This window comes from Lutra lutra, chromosome 13 (assembly GCF_902655055.1).
Source record: "Lutra lutra chromosome 13, mLutLut1.2, whole genome shotgun sequence".
Lineage (NCBI taxonomy): Eukaryota > Metazoa > Chordata > Mammalia > Carnivora > Mustelidae > Lutra > Lutra lutra.
The window spans coordinates 16345312-16362856 of NC_062290.1; the positions used below are offsets into that span (position 1 = coordinate 16345312).

The 17545-nt window shown below is 41.0% G+C and overlaps 1 protein-coding gene across 2 annotated transcripts in view; it reads right to left on the reverse strand.

Moving 5' to 3' along the window:
• The window catches only part of CARNMT1 (carnosine N-methyltransferase 1), a 41107-nt gene extending 26986 nt beyond the window's left edge, over window positions 1-14121 (reverse strand). Inside the window, exons 1-3 of one of the 2 annotated variants that reach the window (XM_047698653.1) lie at window positions 13738-14121; window positions 5424-5619; window positions 4425-4588 (exon numbers count right to left, since the gene is read on the reverse strand). In XM_047698653.1, coding sequence (XP_047554609.1) covers window positions 4425-4588; window positions 5424-5619; window positions 13738-13973 — 596 coding nt within the window. In that variant the 5' untranslated portion in view covers window positions 13974-14121. Of the gene's footprint in view, window positions 1-4424; window positions 4589-5423; window positions 5620-13152; window positions 13690-13737 lie in introns of those variants that run through there. The other variant, XM_047698654.1, reaches the window with a different exon arrangement.
• Window positions 14122-17545: the final 3424 nt, after the last annotated feature.

Here is a 17545-nt window from a genome sequence, read left to right on the forward strand (position 1 = left end):
AACTTTATTTATGTATTTTTTAAAGATTTTATTATTTGTCAGAGAGTGAGAGAGAGAGAGTGCGCGCGCGCAAGTGAGCTTGTACAAGCAGGGGGAGTGGCAGGGAGAGGGAGAAGCAGGCTCCCTGCCAAGCAGGGAGCCCCATGAGGGATTCACTCCCAGGACCCTGGATCATGACCTGAGCTGAAGGCAGATGACTGAACCACCCAGGCACCCTGCACCTCAACATTTTTAAATGAGGGGGAAAACATAAATATGTATGTAGTTCTCAAAACCCAGTATAAAATGGCCCTTAAACATATGAAGATACTCAATTTCATTCATAATAAGAAGTGCAAATGAGAAGTAGGCCAAGATACGTTTCTCCATCCATTAGGTTGGCAAAAGTTCAAAAGCTAGGTAGTACGGTATCTGGCAAAGCTGTGAGTAAACAGGCACTTTCATAAATAGCCGGCAAGAAAGCAAAAACAGTACAACCCTTACAGGCACATGCAGCAATAACTGGCACAGGCCCGAAAGCGGTCCCCACCTACCGGTGTCCACGCCTTTTTATAATCCCCTCCCTTTAGTGTGCACGGGGAGCTATGACTTGCTTCTAACCAACAGCCATCCCTGCGATGACTCCACATTATAGAAGACTCCCCTGAAAGCCTGCTTGCTCTAAGACTCTCCTTGCCTGCTTGATGAAGTGAGCATTTGGGGAAAGCTCACAAGACGAGGAATGGCACCTGGCCTCTAGGAGCTGAAGCAGGTTTCCAAGGCCGTTAAAACAAAGCCAGAGCCCTCAGTCCCACACACACACACTGAAGTCAAGTCTGCCAACAACACGAGTGAGCTTGGAGACAGGTATTTCCACAGTCAAGCCTCCAGATGAGAACACAGCCCAGGAGACATCTGGATTCCAACCCTGTAAAATCCTACGCAGAGGATGCAATTACGCTATACCCAGACTTCTGACCAAAGAAACTGTGAAATAATAAATGTATGCTGTTTTAAGCAGTTAAGTTTGTGGTAATCTGTTGCACACAATAGGTGACTAACACACTACACTACATATGCATTTACCTTTCAGACTCAGCAATCCCATGTCTAAGAATTTATACTATAGATACACTTCCAACAGTACAAAAATACCCATGCATATGGTTATTAACTGTAACATAATTTATAACATAATTAATATATAAGATACTGCCAACTACTTAAATAACCACATACAGGAGATTGGTTGAAGTACTTCACAGCTGTAAAAAAGGCTGAGGAGCATCTCCATGAATTGCTATGTAGTGATTTCTAAGACACATTGCTAAGTGAAAAAAGCAGAGTGCAACATAAAATACACAGAATGCTACTGCATTTTGTGCATGAAACAAAAGGAGGTAACTAAGAAGAAAACACCTGTATCTGCTTACATAAGAAACAAAAAATAGGGGTGCCTGGGCGGCTCAGTGGGTTAGGCTCGGGTCATGAGCCCACAATCCTGGGATCGAGCCCCGCATCGGGCTCTCTGCTCAGCATGGAGCCTGCTTCCTCCTCTCTCTCACTCTGCCTGCCTCTCTGCCTACTTGTGATCTCTATCCGTCAAATAAATAAATTTTTAAAATATCTTAAAAAAAAGAAAAAATAAAAACAAGAAGGATAAACAAGAAATTAATGATACTGATTACCTACACGGGATGTGGGACTGAGAATACGGTGTTGAGATGGCTACTAAAGGAACAGGGAAGGGAATACCATTTTTTCTGGATATCACAAGTTGATAACTGAGAGCACACAAATCAAAAGGTAAATTTAAATGAACAAGGATGGGGAGTGGGGGCAAGACAGAACCCTAAAAATGGAAAGCAAACAGAAAAATAAACCTCGATATACTGAATTTCAAATAAAAAACACAACCACCCTGAGGATAGGGGGTTGAAGCAAAGTTTATGTCAGTAACTTGTGAAGAATATTTTTGCGAATACTCTTCACTTAGGGGAAAAAATAATTGCTAGCAAATCCTAAACACCTGCTGGCAGTTTGTTTCTCATAGTAGTATGGAGGCACCAATTCTGAAACCATTATGTGAGTACTACAGGACTGAGTGAATGAGTAAATGTACTGATGTTGTCAGAAGCCAGGCTCTCACTGTGGGAAAAGACAGACAGATATAAAGAACAGGGGAAGCCAAGAAGGAAACCTTTGGGGTTGGACTGGAACTGAAGGAATCAGTATGAATGAATGCTTTCTAGTATGTGTCTATGTGTGTGTTCTCTACCTACTGAAAGGCTCAAAAGCTGTGACACCTTAGTAACAACGAACATGCCTAGTGCCAGATCTTGGTTTCTACATACAATTCCACATTAAAGGAAACAGGTCCTTGGAAAAATATCCAATTCCAGAACTAAAGTAGGGAAGGTACATGATGGGACTGAAATACCTTACTGTGCCAGAAAATAAGGAAGCGCTCAAAAAGAATTGGGCCACATGAAAGGACACAGGGGGCCAACTTGAAGGGATTCCCACACTTGATAAATCTGAGGCAGCAATGACAATAAAAAACCAATAGTAACGGATCATAACCCACTGAATAAAATAGGAGCCATTTGTCTTTTCAGGTAATAGTTTATAGATACAGTAGAATGCTGACTGATGATTATAAATTTAGAAAAGCACCATTCCATAATCAGCACAGGACAGACCAGTTCATGCAAGAATCATCAATGGCTGACAACTCTAAGGCAGACACTGTATGACTTTCAATGGGATATCCTGAGAAGAACGATCAATTACATATCAATTATGTATTATTTTGAAAAGGGGCATATAATCCAGATCCAATCATAAAGAAACATCAGATAGGGGCACCTGCATGGCTCAGTCAGCTGAGCCTCTGCCTTTGGCTCAGGTCATGATCTCAGGGTCCTGGGATCGAGCCCCACATTGGGCTCTCTGCTCAGTGGGGCCCTGCTTCCCCCTCTCTCTCTCTCTCTCTCTGCCTCTTTGCCACTTGTGATCTCTCTGTCAAATAAATAAATAAAATCTTAAAGAAAGAAAGAAAGAAACATCAATAATCTCAAACTGACGAATATTCCATAAAATGACTTCCTTATCTTCTTCAAAAACGCCAACGTCATGGTCAAAGAAAGGCCAAGGAACTGTTCCAGATTAAAGACTAAGATGTTATAATGAAATGTAATATAATATCCAGGGCTGGATTCTAGACCAGACAGAAGAGTGTTATAAAGAACACTTTCAGGATAATTTTATAAAACTTGAATTCAGACTGTTGATCAGAAAACAGTATTCTCAGTTAAATTTTCTCAATCTGATAAATACACTGTTTTTATGTAAGAAAATATCCTTGCTCTTAAGAAATGAATTCTGAAGTATTAAAAGGTAAAAAAAAAAAAATGATATATACAAACTGATCTTTCAAATGGCTTAAGTAATAATTGTGCATATATGTGGTTTTAGACATAATCATCAAACAGGAGAAGGAGGGAGGGAAGTAGGAAGAAGAAATAATAAAGTGTATGGGGCGCCTGGGTGGCTCAGTGGTTAAAGCCTCTGCCTTCGGCTCAGGTCATGATCTCAGGGTCCTGGGATCGAGTCCCGCATCGGGCTCTCTGCTCGGCAGGGAGCCTGCCTCCTCCTGTCTCTCTCTGCCTGCCTCTCTGCCTACTTGTGATCTGTCAAATAAATTTAAAAAAAAAAAAAAAGAAAAAGAAAAAAGAAATAATAAAGTGTAAAACGTTAAGAATTGGTGATTAGGTAGAGTATATGAGCACTATAAAATGCAACTTAACTTGAAGTCATTTTGAAGTTGTTGAGATTCTCAAAATAACACATACTGTGGTATTTTCAAAGATACAGTAATTACACCTGCTGCTAGATCTGATTTAATGCGATACAGGATACAAAGCATGTTCCAGCACAAATGTGCTTTTTAACATTTTGATAACTAATCTTCAAAATTGGTTTCTTTGCAATCTTAGGCATTTTATTTGATTCGTTTATAAATGCTATTCCGAAAAGTGGACTGCTGAGGCTTTTCATGGCACAAAAAAAGAATCTCTGCTCTAAGCTACAGATCCCTTATCTACTTACAAGTTTGTCATAACGAGGAAAATGCAAAGTGTGCACCTTCTTGCATTGCCATTAGCAAATTATAAAAGAAAACATCATTGATAATGAACACTCAATCTAACCTTATTAATTTCCAGATGGAATGATTTCCCTTCAGTGCTAAACTGAGTATTCAAAATATTGACTACAACCTCACACAAAGCATCTACGAACACAGACACCACCACACAGCCTTATGTGGAAAAATACAGGCATGCAGCAACTACAAACATGAATCAGGACTGTGGAATTTCTTACAGAGAAACTGAGTGCTTACATATCTTAAAGAAACTGGTTAAAAATAAGATACTATTTACCATCTTTCTTTCGGAAAATTTTTTAAAATTTCTTTAATGATTGGTTGGTAGCAGGCTTCCCTCTCTGCTTTCCCAGTTTCACTCCAGTCTCTCACAAACTGTTTCAGTGTAGATTTTAATTTATCCATGTCAAATGTAGATGCTGGCATAATCTTTCCATTCCCCTGTTTAAAAAAACAGAAATCAATTAGCTTCTGACCAAGGAATCAGTCTTGAATATGATCAAACAGACATGCTACTACAGGGCTATATGGATGGTTTAGTGGATAAATCACTAGCCTCTCACCTCAACCAGGGTTCAAGTGCAGCTTGAGATCCTACATGAAAAGAGTTTGGTGGTCTCACTTCTACCCTCAATAGATTTAAGGTCCATAATCATGAAACCACCATATAATTAAGCAGTCTTTACTCAGGAGAGGACCAGAACTGAGCTGCTATGGAGATGGGACATCTTCTCTCTCTAAGAGAGGGAAGAAAGTCCCTCCAGGTCATTGACGGGGCAGCATGGAGAGGCTCACACAGGAGTGGCCCAACTGTATCCATCCTGTGGATACAAAAAAAGGACTTCAGTCTCTATTACTGCCAGTCCCTTGAGATTTATAAGTGAAAATAACTTCTTAAAGTAAAAGATAAGTATCAATACAAGATACTGAAAATGAATTTAAGCAAGGGAAATTAATTTTACACAGCTAAAAAGTTGGTTATAAAAGTTAAAGTCACTAATTCTATATGCTAGAACAGTTAGAACACAATGTGAATCATGTAGCAATATGCGAACAATTACCTTACTACTTTAGGGAAAAAAAAAATCTGCGAACAAATCAGTTTCTGGCATACTATTCTAAAAAGTCTAATCAAATACTTGAACATGTAAGTGAAAATATTCTCTGAGTAGAGCAAATGGCCCATGCAAAATATAAAAATGAAATCCAGAAAGATAAAGACCTCAAAATGCAGAGATTAAACCCTAAAATAAAAATAGAACAAACTTTCACATACATCTTCTCCATATTCTTTATTTTCAAACATATGTATGCAATCATTCACAATGGTCAGTAGTATGTCTTGATTATGATCAATGCATTTCCGAATCTTGTCCAAGTGAAGAAGAAACTGAGGAAGTAGTTTCTGTTGATTATCTGGAAGTGATCGAAATTGTCTTTCTGTTCGGTTCACTCGCTCATGCATACTGGTGCTAAAACATAAAAGGTGTTTTTTAAATTGGCAAAAGAATTCTCACCAGGGCCAATCTTATTTTAAGGTTGTCTTTCTGTACAATTATCCCTTTATAATGTCGGGATACTGTCCTGTGATTTACAATCTTTTGGTTTCTTAAACGATATCAACTTAGGAAGTTTTAAGTTTTTACCTTATTACAAATTCTCTAAGCAACCAAACAAAAGACAGTTTATAAGAAAATAAACATTTGTACCATTTAGAAGGGAAAAAGAAAACATAAAGAGAATTAATGTACAATTAGTTTATTTTTATGATTTTCATTTCCAAACTTAAAGTTTTCAGCAAAATAGATGAATACCATCAAACAGAACACTGCTCTGAAATTACTTTAGAATATACAAAATGTGTTTTGAAATTAAGAACCAACCAAGAAGAATTTTTTCTAAAAACACAAAGGATCTTATGTACTACAAAAGTAGTAAACAGAGGAAAAACTGAAATTCTATAGCATTTTACATGATAGTATTCACGATTTGCATTCCAGAAGTTTCCAAATAACTCTAAAGGTCACTTTGGAGATGACCAATTTACAAAACCTGAAAACAGGGGCACCTGGGTGGCTCAGTGGGTTAAAGCCTCTGCCTTCGGCTCAGGTCATGATCCCAGGACCCTGGGATCAGAGCCCCGCATCCCCGCATTGACATCCCCACATTGCATCAGGCTCTCTGCTCAGCAGGGAGCCTGCTTCCCTTCCTCTCTCTCTGCCTGCCTCTCTGCCTACTTGTGATCTCTGTCTGTCAAATAAATAAATTTAAAAATCTTAAAAAAAAAACACTGAAAACAAACAAAAAACCCCACCATTTTATTATTTTTTAAAGATTTTATTTATTTGTCAGAGAGAGAGAGAGAGAGAGCGCGGGCGAGTGAGCGCACAAGCAGACAGAGTGGCAGCAGAGGCAAAGGGAGAAGTAGGTAGGCTCCCTGCTGAGCAAGGAGCCCAGATGAGGGACTTGATCCCAGGACGCTGGGATCATGACCTGAGCCAAAGGCAGCCGCTTAACCAACTGAGCCACCCAGGCATCCCAAACCCCACCATTTTAAAAAGCTGATTATTACATTTGTAATGACTGCCATTTTACATCAATCACATGGGCAAAATCTAAAAGCTTGGCTATAGGAAATATTCCAAAAATATTGAGTAACTTGAATATATATACATACTGATTGATGAGAGGTGCATAAATTAGTACAACCACTTTGGAACATAATTTAGCATTACCCAAGTAAAGCTTAGTATGCACATTCCCTAGCAATTACAGTCCTAGACACATACTCAAGAAACTCTTGCAAATGGGCACCATGAAACATTAACTATCGTCTTACTAGCACGGTTATATATAACAAACAAGAAATCTGCAAACAACCTAGTGGTTCATCATCAGTAAAATGAATGAAGTCACTACAATGGAATGCTATTAAATTAATCAACTACAACTATACGCAATATGGAGAAAACTCATGAATGTAAATATTTGTTGAAAAAAGCAAGTTGCAGAAAAACACACAATGTACAATTCTATCTTATATTAAAATAATATTACAGGGACTGAACATACATAAAAAAAACCACAAAGAAATCAAGGAAATGAAAATTAAAGAAAGTGATGTTCTTTCAGGGAAAGGATTTTTTTGCATACCAGGTGTTAGGTGCACGGGTATACACTGCATCATTCTTTGCATTTTATACATACAAACAAATAAGTGTTTGAGTTTCTTCTCAATGTTCTTTGGCATTTACTCCATACTAAATGAAAATGAAAAACACTTTTTCATTTGGTTGTCCGAATCTTTCTATTCACCCAAGTAACTGTCTAGTTTTTATGCCAAATTACTCTCTAATTTCTGGATAATAATTAAGACGCTCTGAAGAAGCTCTTGAGTGAAGCAATAACCTGACCAGGTCTTTAGAAGCTTGTGTGTGGTGGTTGTGGTGGTCAGGGCAAGGAGGGAATGGCAGGGTAATGGGAAAAGATTAAGTTGCCAGTGGCTACGTTGATGTTTGCTTTTGTCCCCCAAAGAGACAGTGTAATAGTGAGCTGTGGAGTCAAATTGGATTGAAATCCAGGTTATGCCACCTATTGCTATGTGACCCTTGGCAAGTTACTTCCTTTCTCTGTGTCCCAACTGTCTCACATAAAGAACAAGGTAATACATAACAACAACACTGACGATGATTAGAGAAGCTAACATTTCCTGAGATTTAATAAAAGCCAGGCCCACCACTAAGTCACTGAAAATGGATTACTCTGGAAAATAGCCATAAAACCCCACAAGGTTACATACTATTATATTCTTCTGCCAATCCAATGGCATTTCACTGAAAATGTAACAAAATAATGCACACAAATCACTTAGCCCAGGGCCTAAATAAAACACAGCTCAAACATGGTAGGTACACCTCAGTTATGTAACTAATACGTTCACAATGAAAATACAAAAAATGTAGAGAATTAAAAGCACTCCAGGGAAAAAAGCTACTAATAATCCCTCTTTAAAAGGAATCAATTCTAACTTTTTGGCATTATTTCTCCTTGCTGTTGTTAAAACAAAGCCATTTAAGTGCCTCTCTAGTCAAAATGTGATACAGAGAACAGCATTTCACTTGGAGATAACTAGAATCGAAGGAGCTCAGGCCCCACCTAACACCTCTGAAATTCGATCTGCCGTTTCACAAGCTCTCCAAAGGGTTCACATGCACATCAACTTTTTAGAAGTACCTGTAATTCTTCATCTTTATCAAAGAATTTTCCCAGATCAGAAAAAACTTCTCTAATGACTACACGACTGTTCATTATCCCATCTATGCAACCAAAATTTACTTAGTACTTCTTCCTAGGCATCTAGATACTTTCACTTGTCTATATGATGAACTTTTCTGTGTTCCAAATCTGTCTATATTTTAGAAAGACAAAAACAGTACCAATTCCCCAAGGAAGAAATACCAACTTAGAAAGGACAAGTATTGAGGTGCTTGGGTGGCACAGTCAGTTAAGCATTTGACTCTTCGTTTCAGTTCAGGTCATGATTTCATGGGCTGTGGGATGGAGCCCCGGAGTGGGCTCCGAGCTCAGTGGGGAGTCTGCTTCTCTCCTTTTCCCTCTTCCCCTGACCCTCCCCACCCCCCCCACCTCCCCTACCCCACCCATCCCAAGCTCACTCTAAAATAAATGAATCTTTTTTTTTAAGAAAAAAAAAGGTAAGTATTTTTAAGGTTCTTGATACAAACTGATTTTCAGAAGGATCATATCAATTTACATTCCTATAAAATAGAATAGGACACTAAAGGAAGTATTTAAGGTGACCATTATGTGTGAGGCAAACAGCAGAGTCGTGAAGGGTTACAACTCAGAGCCCACTGGTTAAATAGTCTCACAGTACTTCATTTCTAGTATTCTTGGGCACTGGATGCCCCATAACCTTCCTCTCAGCATATCTCAAAATTCAACATATCGAAACTGAACTTAGCACATGATCACCCCCCACCCCAATAAAACCCCTGCACTTCTTCCTGTATGGCTGACATTGATGAATGGTATACCATACATCCACTCAAGTCAGAAACGAATGAGTCATCCTAAAATGCCTCTTCTCACAGACCCCACAACCACAAGCTCCAGATCCTTTTGATTCTACTTCATAAACTCTCTGCAAATCACTACCTCTCTCAGGCCCTCATTAGGTCTCTCAAAGATTCCCAAGAGGCCTGCTCCCTAGGAATGCTGTCCCCAAAGTCTACCACGAATACCCAACGAATTCATCTAAAATACAAATCTTGTGTTTGTCCCAACTGAATCTCCAGATTTCAGCCTATCCAAATAATCAATAAAAACTCAGTTATACACCCCCTTGGTGCCATTTTTCATTCCCCATGAGGACTACTTCCACGATTGCTGGGTAGCTGAGGTAAGTTGTGGAATGGTCCATAGAGCCCACACATATCTGCTGTCAATTATGGATACAGAAGTGAGGTAACTACACAGAACAGGGCGAGTTGCAGCATATCTCCTAACCCTTGATTTTTTTTTTTAAGATTTTATTTTATTTATTTGACAGACAGAGATCACAAGTAGGCAGAGAGGCAGGCAGAGAGAGAGGGGGAAGCAGGCTCCCCCTGAGCAGAGAGCCCGATGCGGGGCTCGATCCCAGGACCCTGGGATCATGACCCGAGCCGAAGGCAGAGGCTTTAACCCACTGAGCCACCCAGGCGCCCCTCCTAACCCTTGATTTTTAACGGTCCACAAAACTGTCCATAACATACATCCACAGTGAGTCTCCTGAAATAAGTGAGGTCTCACTGAAGCTGACACAAGAGTCCACTCTTTATACTATTTTCAATGCGGCTAACTTCACCGTTCTGGAAATGCTTACACTACCTCCGTAATTTAAGGCAGGGGTGGGTACACTATGTCCCCCTGGCTACTAGGTCCATTTTGTAAAGACTTTTACTGGAATGTAGCCATTTCCGTTTGTTCACATACTGCCTATGGTTGCTTTCACACAGGGGCAGACTTGAATACTTATAACAGAGACCACCTAGCCCTCTGACCTTAAGATATTCATTGCTTGGCCCTTTAAAGAATTTCCCAATGCTGCTTTAAAGGAATGTTCTACAACCTTCAGACTCTCCTGAGTCTGAACTCAGTCAGCAGCAAGAGGCCATATCCTCTGGTGATTAAGGATAGAAAATAGAGTGGCCAGCCATATTTCAAGGGTATCTCTACCTTCAGCTCTCTCCAGAAGGCTGGTCTTGGCAGTGACCCCCAAACTCTGTCTCCTTTCATCAGGGTGGGTCTGATACTGGGTCTGAGCCAAGAACCAAGGTCATAGACCCATTTCTTTGCACCTGTTGAACTACTCTAGCATTCTTAACAGGAAAGTGTATCTTTTCAGAAGGAAAATCTGACCCAATCCACTTCAAAATTTATTAAAATATTTAGTTAAAATTGTCTTACTAGTATTGCTGCTTACTAATGCAGTGAACCATCTTGGATTTCAGGCCAGACTCTACCACAATTCGGTTGTATAAGCCTGGGCAAGCTGTTCACCTTTCTGTATGCCTGTTCCTGCACCTGTACAAAAGAACTCTACATCTCAATTTTTAAAATCTTACCTGCTATTTCTAAAAGTAGGCTGTTTCTGACAAGATCTTTAACTTTCAACTGTAGTATCTTCTAATGTGAGTATCTTCATTCATAACAAACTGGTATCTTAGGGATGACAACTTTTTTTTTTTTTTTTTAACTATTCGCTACAATGCTACAATCATTTTTGCCTTAATCAAAATATGTCATCTAAGCAAAACCCGTAGGCAACACAAAATCAGAAGACATTGGAAAAATATTAAGACATCTCTTGCCCTGTGACCTTTAAGCTAAATCCCCTATATAATGACTAAAAGGCATTTAGCAGTGAAACTAAGCTCTCCAAAATTTAGAAGTACTTGCTAAAGGTTTAGAATAGGATTGTCCATCAGAACTTACTGCAGTGATGGAAAGGCTTACATCTGCCCTGTCCAATATAGCCGACACCAGCCACATGTGGCTACGAGCACTTGAAATGTGGCTAGTAAGACTGAGGAAATGAATTTTAAATTTTATTAAATTTTGATTAACTTTAGCTTAAATTTAGCCAGATGTGATTAGCGACTACAGTGTTGAACAGGACAGGTCTAGATCAGAAAATGTTGCAATGGAACAACCAAGTTTGTTTTCTGCTACAAAATGCTTTCCATATCTCTAGCCCTTCCAGTAATGTTTTTTAAAGCATATTTTTAATACTATCTTCAGTCTACTGGAAGTGGTTTTTTTTAATAATTTTTTTTTAAAGATTTTTAAAATTTATTTGACAGAGAGAGAGAGATCACAAGTAGGCAGAGAGGCAGGCAAAAAGAGGGGGAGAAGATGACTCCCTAATAAGCAGAGAGCCCGATATGTGGCTCTTGATTCCAGGACCACCCAGGTGCCCCTATTGGAAGTGTTCCATAAAGAATCCACACAAATAAAAAGGATTGTTTTTAAAAAATGAAATTATCCTCAATCCCATATCAAACTGCTAAAGAGGGATTAGAGTATAGAAAATTATACCACAACCATTAGAATATGCACACAAGCACTCTTCTCTACACTGCCACACTTGAGCCCTACTTCCAGGTCAAAGGTCCCTATTGGTCCACACAAGGGCCCATTTGATACCTAATCTTAACTATCAATTTTAGATTAGTCTTAATATATTAGAGCCAGCACAGAAACACATTTTAACTATCTGGGTCCACTATCTTTCCCAAACATAGTCCAGTACCCTTTTCTATATTTTTCAAAAGCAAAATGTACCAGACTTTTCTGTATCTACCTCTCCCAGCTATTTAAATCTAGTGTTAGTTGTTTCTCTTCCCTGTGTGATTCTTAAGACACAATACTTGCGGGGCACCTGGGTGGCTCAGTGGGTTAAAGCCTCTGCCTTCAGCTCAGGTCATGATCCCAGGGTCCTGGGATCGAGCCCCGCGTCGGGCTCTCTGCTCCGCGGGGAGTCTGCTTCCTCCTCTCTCTCTCTCTCTCTCTCTCTCTCTCTCTCTCAATCTCTCTGCCTACTTGTGATCTCTGTCTGTCAAATAAATAAATAAAATCTTAAAAGAAAAAAAAAAGACACAATACTTGCATCAAATTCAATTCTGTGGTTGCCTGCCTTCCTGCCTCTGTTGATACCAAATAAAATCCCCACACTAGTTAATTCCCTTTTGGGCTCCACAGGTAATGCAGTCTAGTTCCTACGCCTGGGTTTAGCCAGTAAATTATGTCAAGATCTCTGTACTTCAAAAAACTCATGTTACAAAAATGCAATGAGATTCTAAATCACTTTAGGCTTTAATTAAGCAAGTTTCTGAATTCAAAATTGTAACAAACAACCGATTTGTCACAAATTCGCAAGCTATCTGGGAAGGACAAATGTATTTCTTTGCTACTACTTGTCTTATTTGTTAAAAATAGAGCTTCAACAACATATGCCAAGCACTGGTGACACAAAAATAAATAAGGCTCAGTCCCTGCCCTTGAAGAGGTCACAGTCATTTAAAAAAAAAAAAAAAAAAAAGCTAGTTTGCATAAATCACAACAGGAGCCCATCTAAGGGAACAGTTTTACTTGTGGGGGTCCTATATCATTCCAACTGCAGACTCAGAACATAGTCGTCGGTGGGCTCAACTCTTAACAAGAATAAAAGTACTCTATTTACCTGAAAATCTAAGTCCCTTTCAGATCCTGGAACTATAATGTTGTGACTACGCTATTTTAACATCTATCCAGAAAGAAGAAAAGTGAAGTTAGGGAGTTTAAAAGTCCTACCACAGTGCCCAGCCCATAGTGAGAATTCGATACATGTTTGCAGAATAAAAGATCATAAAAGCGGTTCTTTACTGTGCCTTCTCTCATTTCCCTCTTTAATAATTAGCAAATTTTAGAACATCCGGACCACCTTCGACCTTAATTTCACCCACCAGTTAAAGACACTGAGCGCCATCATTCACCACTAATGTGCCTGCACGTTCAAAGCGCCAAGGGGGTTGGGGTGAAAATCTTATGCAGCTCTCACAAGAACTGGCAACAGTTTGGGAAAATTCGTCCTACGGCATCCCACGTGTAGGTGAACTTGGGTTCTCCCGTGTGTTCAGTTTGGAGGACATCGACAACACATCAAGATCATGCCCAGCACCGGCCGATTTTACCACCATCATCTTCTATCTGCAATTGTTAACAGCACTTTTCCGGTCACCCCCGCCGGCCTGAAAGCCAAACCTTTAACGAGGGATGGAAGGCAAGAGAGCTAATCTGATCCCGAGGTTGGAAGACACGAGGCTGGGCAGCAGACGGCGCGGCAGACACGCGGCTGTGCAGGGCCGGGAGGGGCTAAGGTGGTACGAGGTGACTCAGGGGCCCCGAGGTCAGATCTGGCGGCCCGGTCCCGGCGCCCCGGAGGCGTGGCGGCCGAGGGCGAGCGCGGCGGGCGCCCCCGTTCCGGCGGGTCCGCCGCGACCGGCGGGCACCTCGATGGGCTGCGCCGGGGTCCGCCACGGGCTTCTTACCCGTAGTAGCGGAAGGCATTAATGATCTTCCAGAAGTGCTCGCGCTCCAGCCGCTCCTCCTCCTCCTCCGTGCTGCGCGCGGCCGCCGCCGCCGCCGAAACCGCCGCGGCCGAGGCCAAACGCCCGGCGGAGAACTGCACTTCCACCTCCTCGCTCCCGCTGCGGCCGCCGCCGCCTCCCCCGCAGCCCTCGGGCAGCTGAGAAGCTGGCGGCGGAGGGCGCCGCCGTCGCTGCATCGCCGCCGCGGCCCTAGGCCTGGCTCGCTTGCGTCTCGCCGCGACTGAGAGCGTGGTGGCGGCTGCTCGGCCTTCCTCTAGACGGCGCCCGCCGCGGACATGCCCCCAGCTCGCGGTGCGCTCCGCCCCCGCCGCCCTCAGGCCTCCATCCGCGCCGGGCTCCGCCAGGTCTTCAGGAGCGCCCGGCACGAGCGCGCATGCGCCTGCGAGGGTACGACGGAGGGCCGCCGCCGCCTGCGCTCATTTGCTGCCGGGCTTCGGCGACAGCGCGCTGCCGTAACGACGACGCGCCCAATGGGCGGGGCGAAGGGGCAGGTGGGAGGAGTGAAGGAGGAGATCCCTTTTGGGGTGGGGCTGGCACCTGCGGGAAGCCGCGTGGGTTGGTTTAACAGCCTGAAAGTGCTGGATTCTGGAGCCAAGTCTAAAGGAAGGAAAAGCGGGAAAAAAGTTCAATTTTGATGAATTTATTAGGAATTTTTATTTAAGAAAATCTAGTGGGAAGATTTAAGCTTTATTTTCTAAATATATTTCCATTTTTAATTACATAGGGAAGAGAATCACCATCATCTTTTCAGTGTTTAGAGGCTTGCGAAAATCCTATTCCCGTCCTGACTGGTGACGGCAGCAGAGGAAGAAGATGTTAAAGCCAAACCCTACCCGGTATCCACGCTTTGGAAGACCACCAAAATGCACAGGATCCACAATGCCTCAACACTAAATGACCTAATAAAGGCGCCAGGCATCTAATGGTGGCCCTTAGCGGTGCAAGACCTAACGTCTTCATCTACATACACTTTCTATCTCATTTGTCTCTGACCTCATAGTTAAAACAGGTGCCTCACACACATTTAATATTATTCTTAGGAAATAACTCATTTTATTCAATTTTATCTACACTCAGCATATCAGTCTTACAAAAAAAGTACTAAAAGAAAAGATTGCTTTATTCAGAAGAGTTAAACATGCGCAGGAAGCAAAAATTCCATAAAAAAACATAAAATCATACTGAAACGGAAGTGGTTTCATATTTTCGAAATTTAAATTATTAATTTAAGGGCAAAGCTTTAAAAAGTCCTAGTTAATGTTAATGTTCTGTTTTTATACAAGATTTTTAGAAAAATTTTAAGTCTTTTTTTTTAATAGTAATGCAGAAATATGTGGTCCAGAATTCAAAAGGAAAGTACAAAGGGTTACAAATGTGAAGTTTCTGTGCCCTTCTCCCTAGCCATCTTTATCCCCTACATAGACACAGTATATCAATTTCTTGCCCATTCTTCCGCATTTTCTATCCACTGTGGATAGAAATAATCCAGTGTGGATTTTTCTTAGAGACCCGTGTGTGTGTTTGTAAGTTATATATATAGTCTCATGTTATTAACTATTACCAATACTGTTTTCATATATACATGTACACATCAATATACAAATTATCTATGTAATAATTTTGATGCATTGGTATAGGTCTAAATGACCTAATAAAGGCCAAAATGTCATGGATAATTATAATCAGCATAATACTTTTTATCATCCTGGAAAGTATAACAAACCTTTCTTTTTGAGAGAGAGAAAGAAAGATAGAGAGCTGGGGTGGTGGGATAGAGGCAGAGGGAAAGAGAGAATCCCAAGCAGCCTGCACAATTAGAGCAGAGCCTGACAAGGGACTAGATCTCACAACCCTGAGATCAGGACCCAGGCGGAAATCTAGTCAGATGCTTAACTAACTGACCCAACCAGGTGCAACATTTTCAAATTAATTTCTTGTGTAGAGGCTTGCTTGATCCTGCCTCATTACTAGGTAAGAATCTTAGGGTCTGGGGTGCCTGGGTGGCTCAGCGGGTTAGGCCTCTGCCTTCAGCTCAGGTCATGATCCCAGAGTCCTGGGATCGAGTCCCACATCAGGCTCTCTGCTCAGCAGGGAGCCTGCTTCCCCTCCCCTCTCTGTCTCTCTGCCTACTTGTGATCTCTCTCTCTGTCAAATAAATAAATAAATAAAATATTTAAAAAAAAAAAGAATCTTAGGGTCTGTGTCATTAAGGTGCTCAACCTTAATCTCAGTTGTGATTTCACAGATGAGGAATATAGGGAAACAGCAATTAAGTGATTCCTTGGACAGAGTACATTACTGGCACTACACCTTCCTAGCCAAGTCTCCTGCCTGTATTTTGTCAGTATTTGGTTATGACAATGACTGAATTTTATGCCTTTCAACATTTTACATTTTCCAAATTGTTTTTTTTTTCCCCTATTGTATCACCTTATTTGTTCACAACTCTGTGAAGGAGGTGTTATTATTGTCTTCCTTTAACAAATGAAGACACAGACTCAGAGAAATTAATAGTCTTGCCAAGGGATATATTAACAGCAGAGCTGGGGCGCCTGGGTAGCTCAGTGGGTTAAGCCTCTGCCTTTGGCTCAGGTCATGTTCTCAGGGTCCTGGGATTGAGCCCCACATCGGGCTCTCTGCTCAGTGGGGAGCCTGCTTCCCCTTCTCTCTCTGCCTGCCTCTCTGCCTACCTGTGATCTCTCTCTCTGTGTCAAATAAATAAAATCTTTAAAAAAATAAACAGAACTGACATTCATCTATTCATTCATTCGTTTCAACAAATGTGTTGATTGCCTCCTATGTTTCTTGCACTGAGTTAAAGGTAGCTAGAAGCTGAGCTTTTTAGTCTCGATTTGCCAGTTTGCTAACTGTGACTGTTTGAAAAGTAATTTGAGACCTCAATTACATTATTTCTTAAAAAAAAAGAAAAAAAAGATTTTATTTATTTGAGACAGCGCAAGCGCACCACCAGGGGAAAGAGCAGATGGAGAGGGAGAATTCGACTCTTCACTAAACAGGGAGCCTGATGTGGGACTCAGTCTCAGGACCCCAAGATCATGACCTGAGCCAAAGTCATGAGCTTAACCCACTGAGCCACCCAGGTGCCCCTTGACTACATTATTTCTAAAATGGGACATATAACCCTTATTACAGGGTCATCAAGAGGAATCAATGAGATAAAGAATGAGAAATGACTGGTATATCTGCTCAATAGATGTTCTTTTTTTTTTTTTTCCCCCTTCTTCCTTTTAGAGGTCCTTAGGATAAATTTTTAGCCTTGTTTTAAAACACTTTTAGGACTTCCTTGACCTTATTTCTTTGCAGTGAGTTTCTCCTATAGAAATCTCCCCAAACCAAAGGGTCATTTGGGCTGAAACATTTTCATCAGAAAGAGGTCAGTTAATCTCCAGGAATTAATGACCAAAAAGCCATCATTCTTCCTTCAGTTATTCTGAAAAACTATTAAACAGTTACAACTCACACACTCATATATTCATACACTGCTGATGAGGATGTAAAATGGAACAGCCACTGTGGAAAAAAGTATAGCAGTTTCTTACACCCAGTAATTGCACTCTTGGACATTGATCCCAGAGAAATGAAAAAAAAAAATGGGTTCACACAAAAACTTCATTTCCATGAATGTTCATGGTAGCTTTATTTGTAAAGGCCAAAAATTAGTAACAACTCAAATGTCCTTTGGCAGATGAATGGTTAAAGAAACTGGGGCACACCCATACTATAGGAT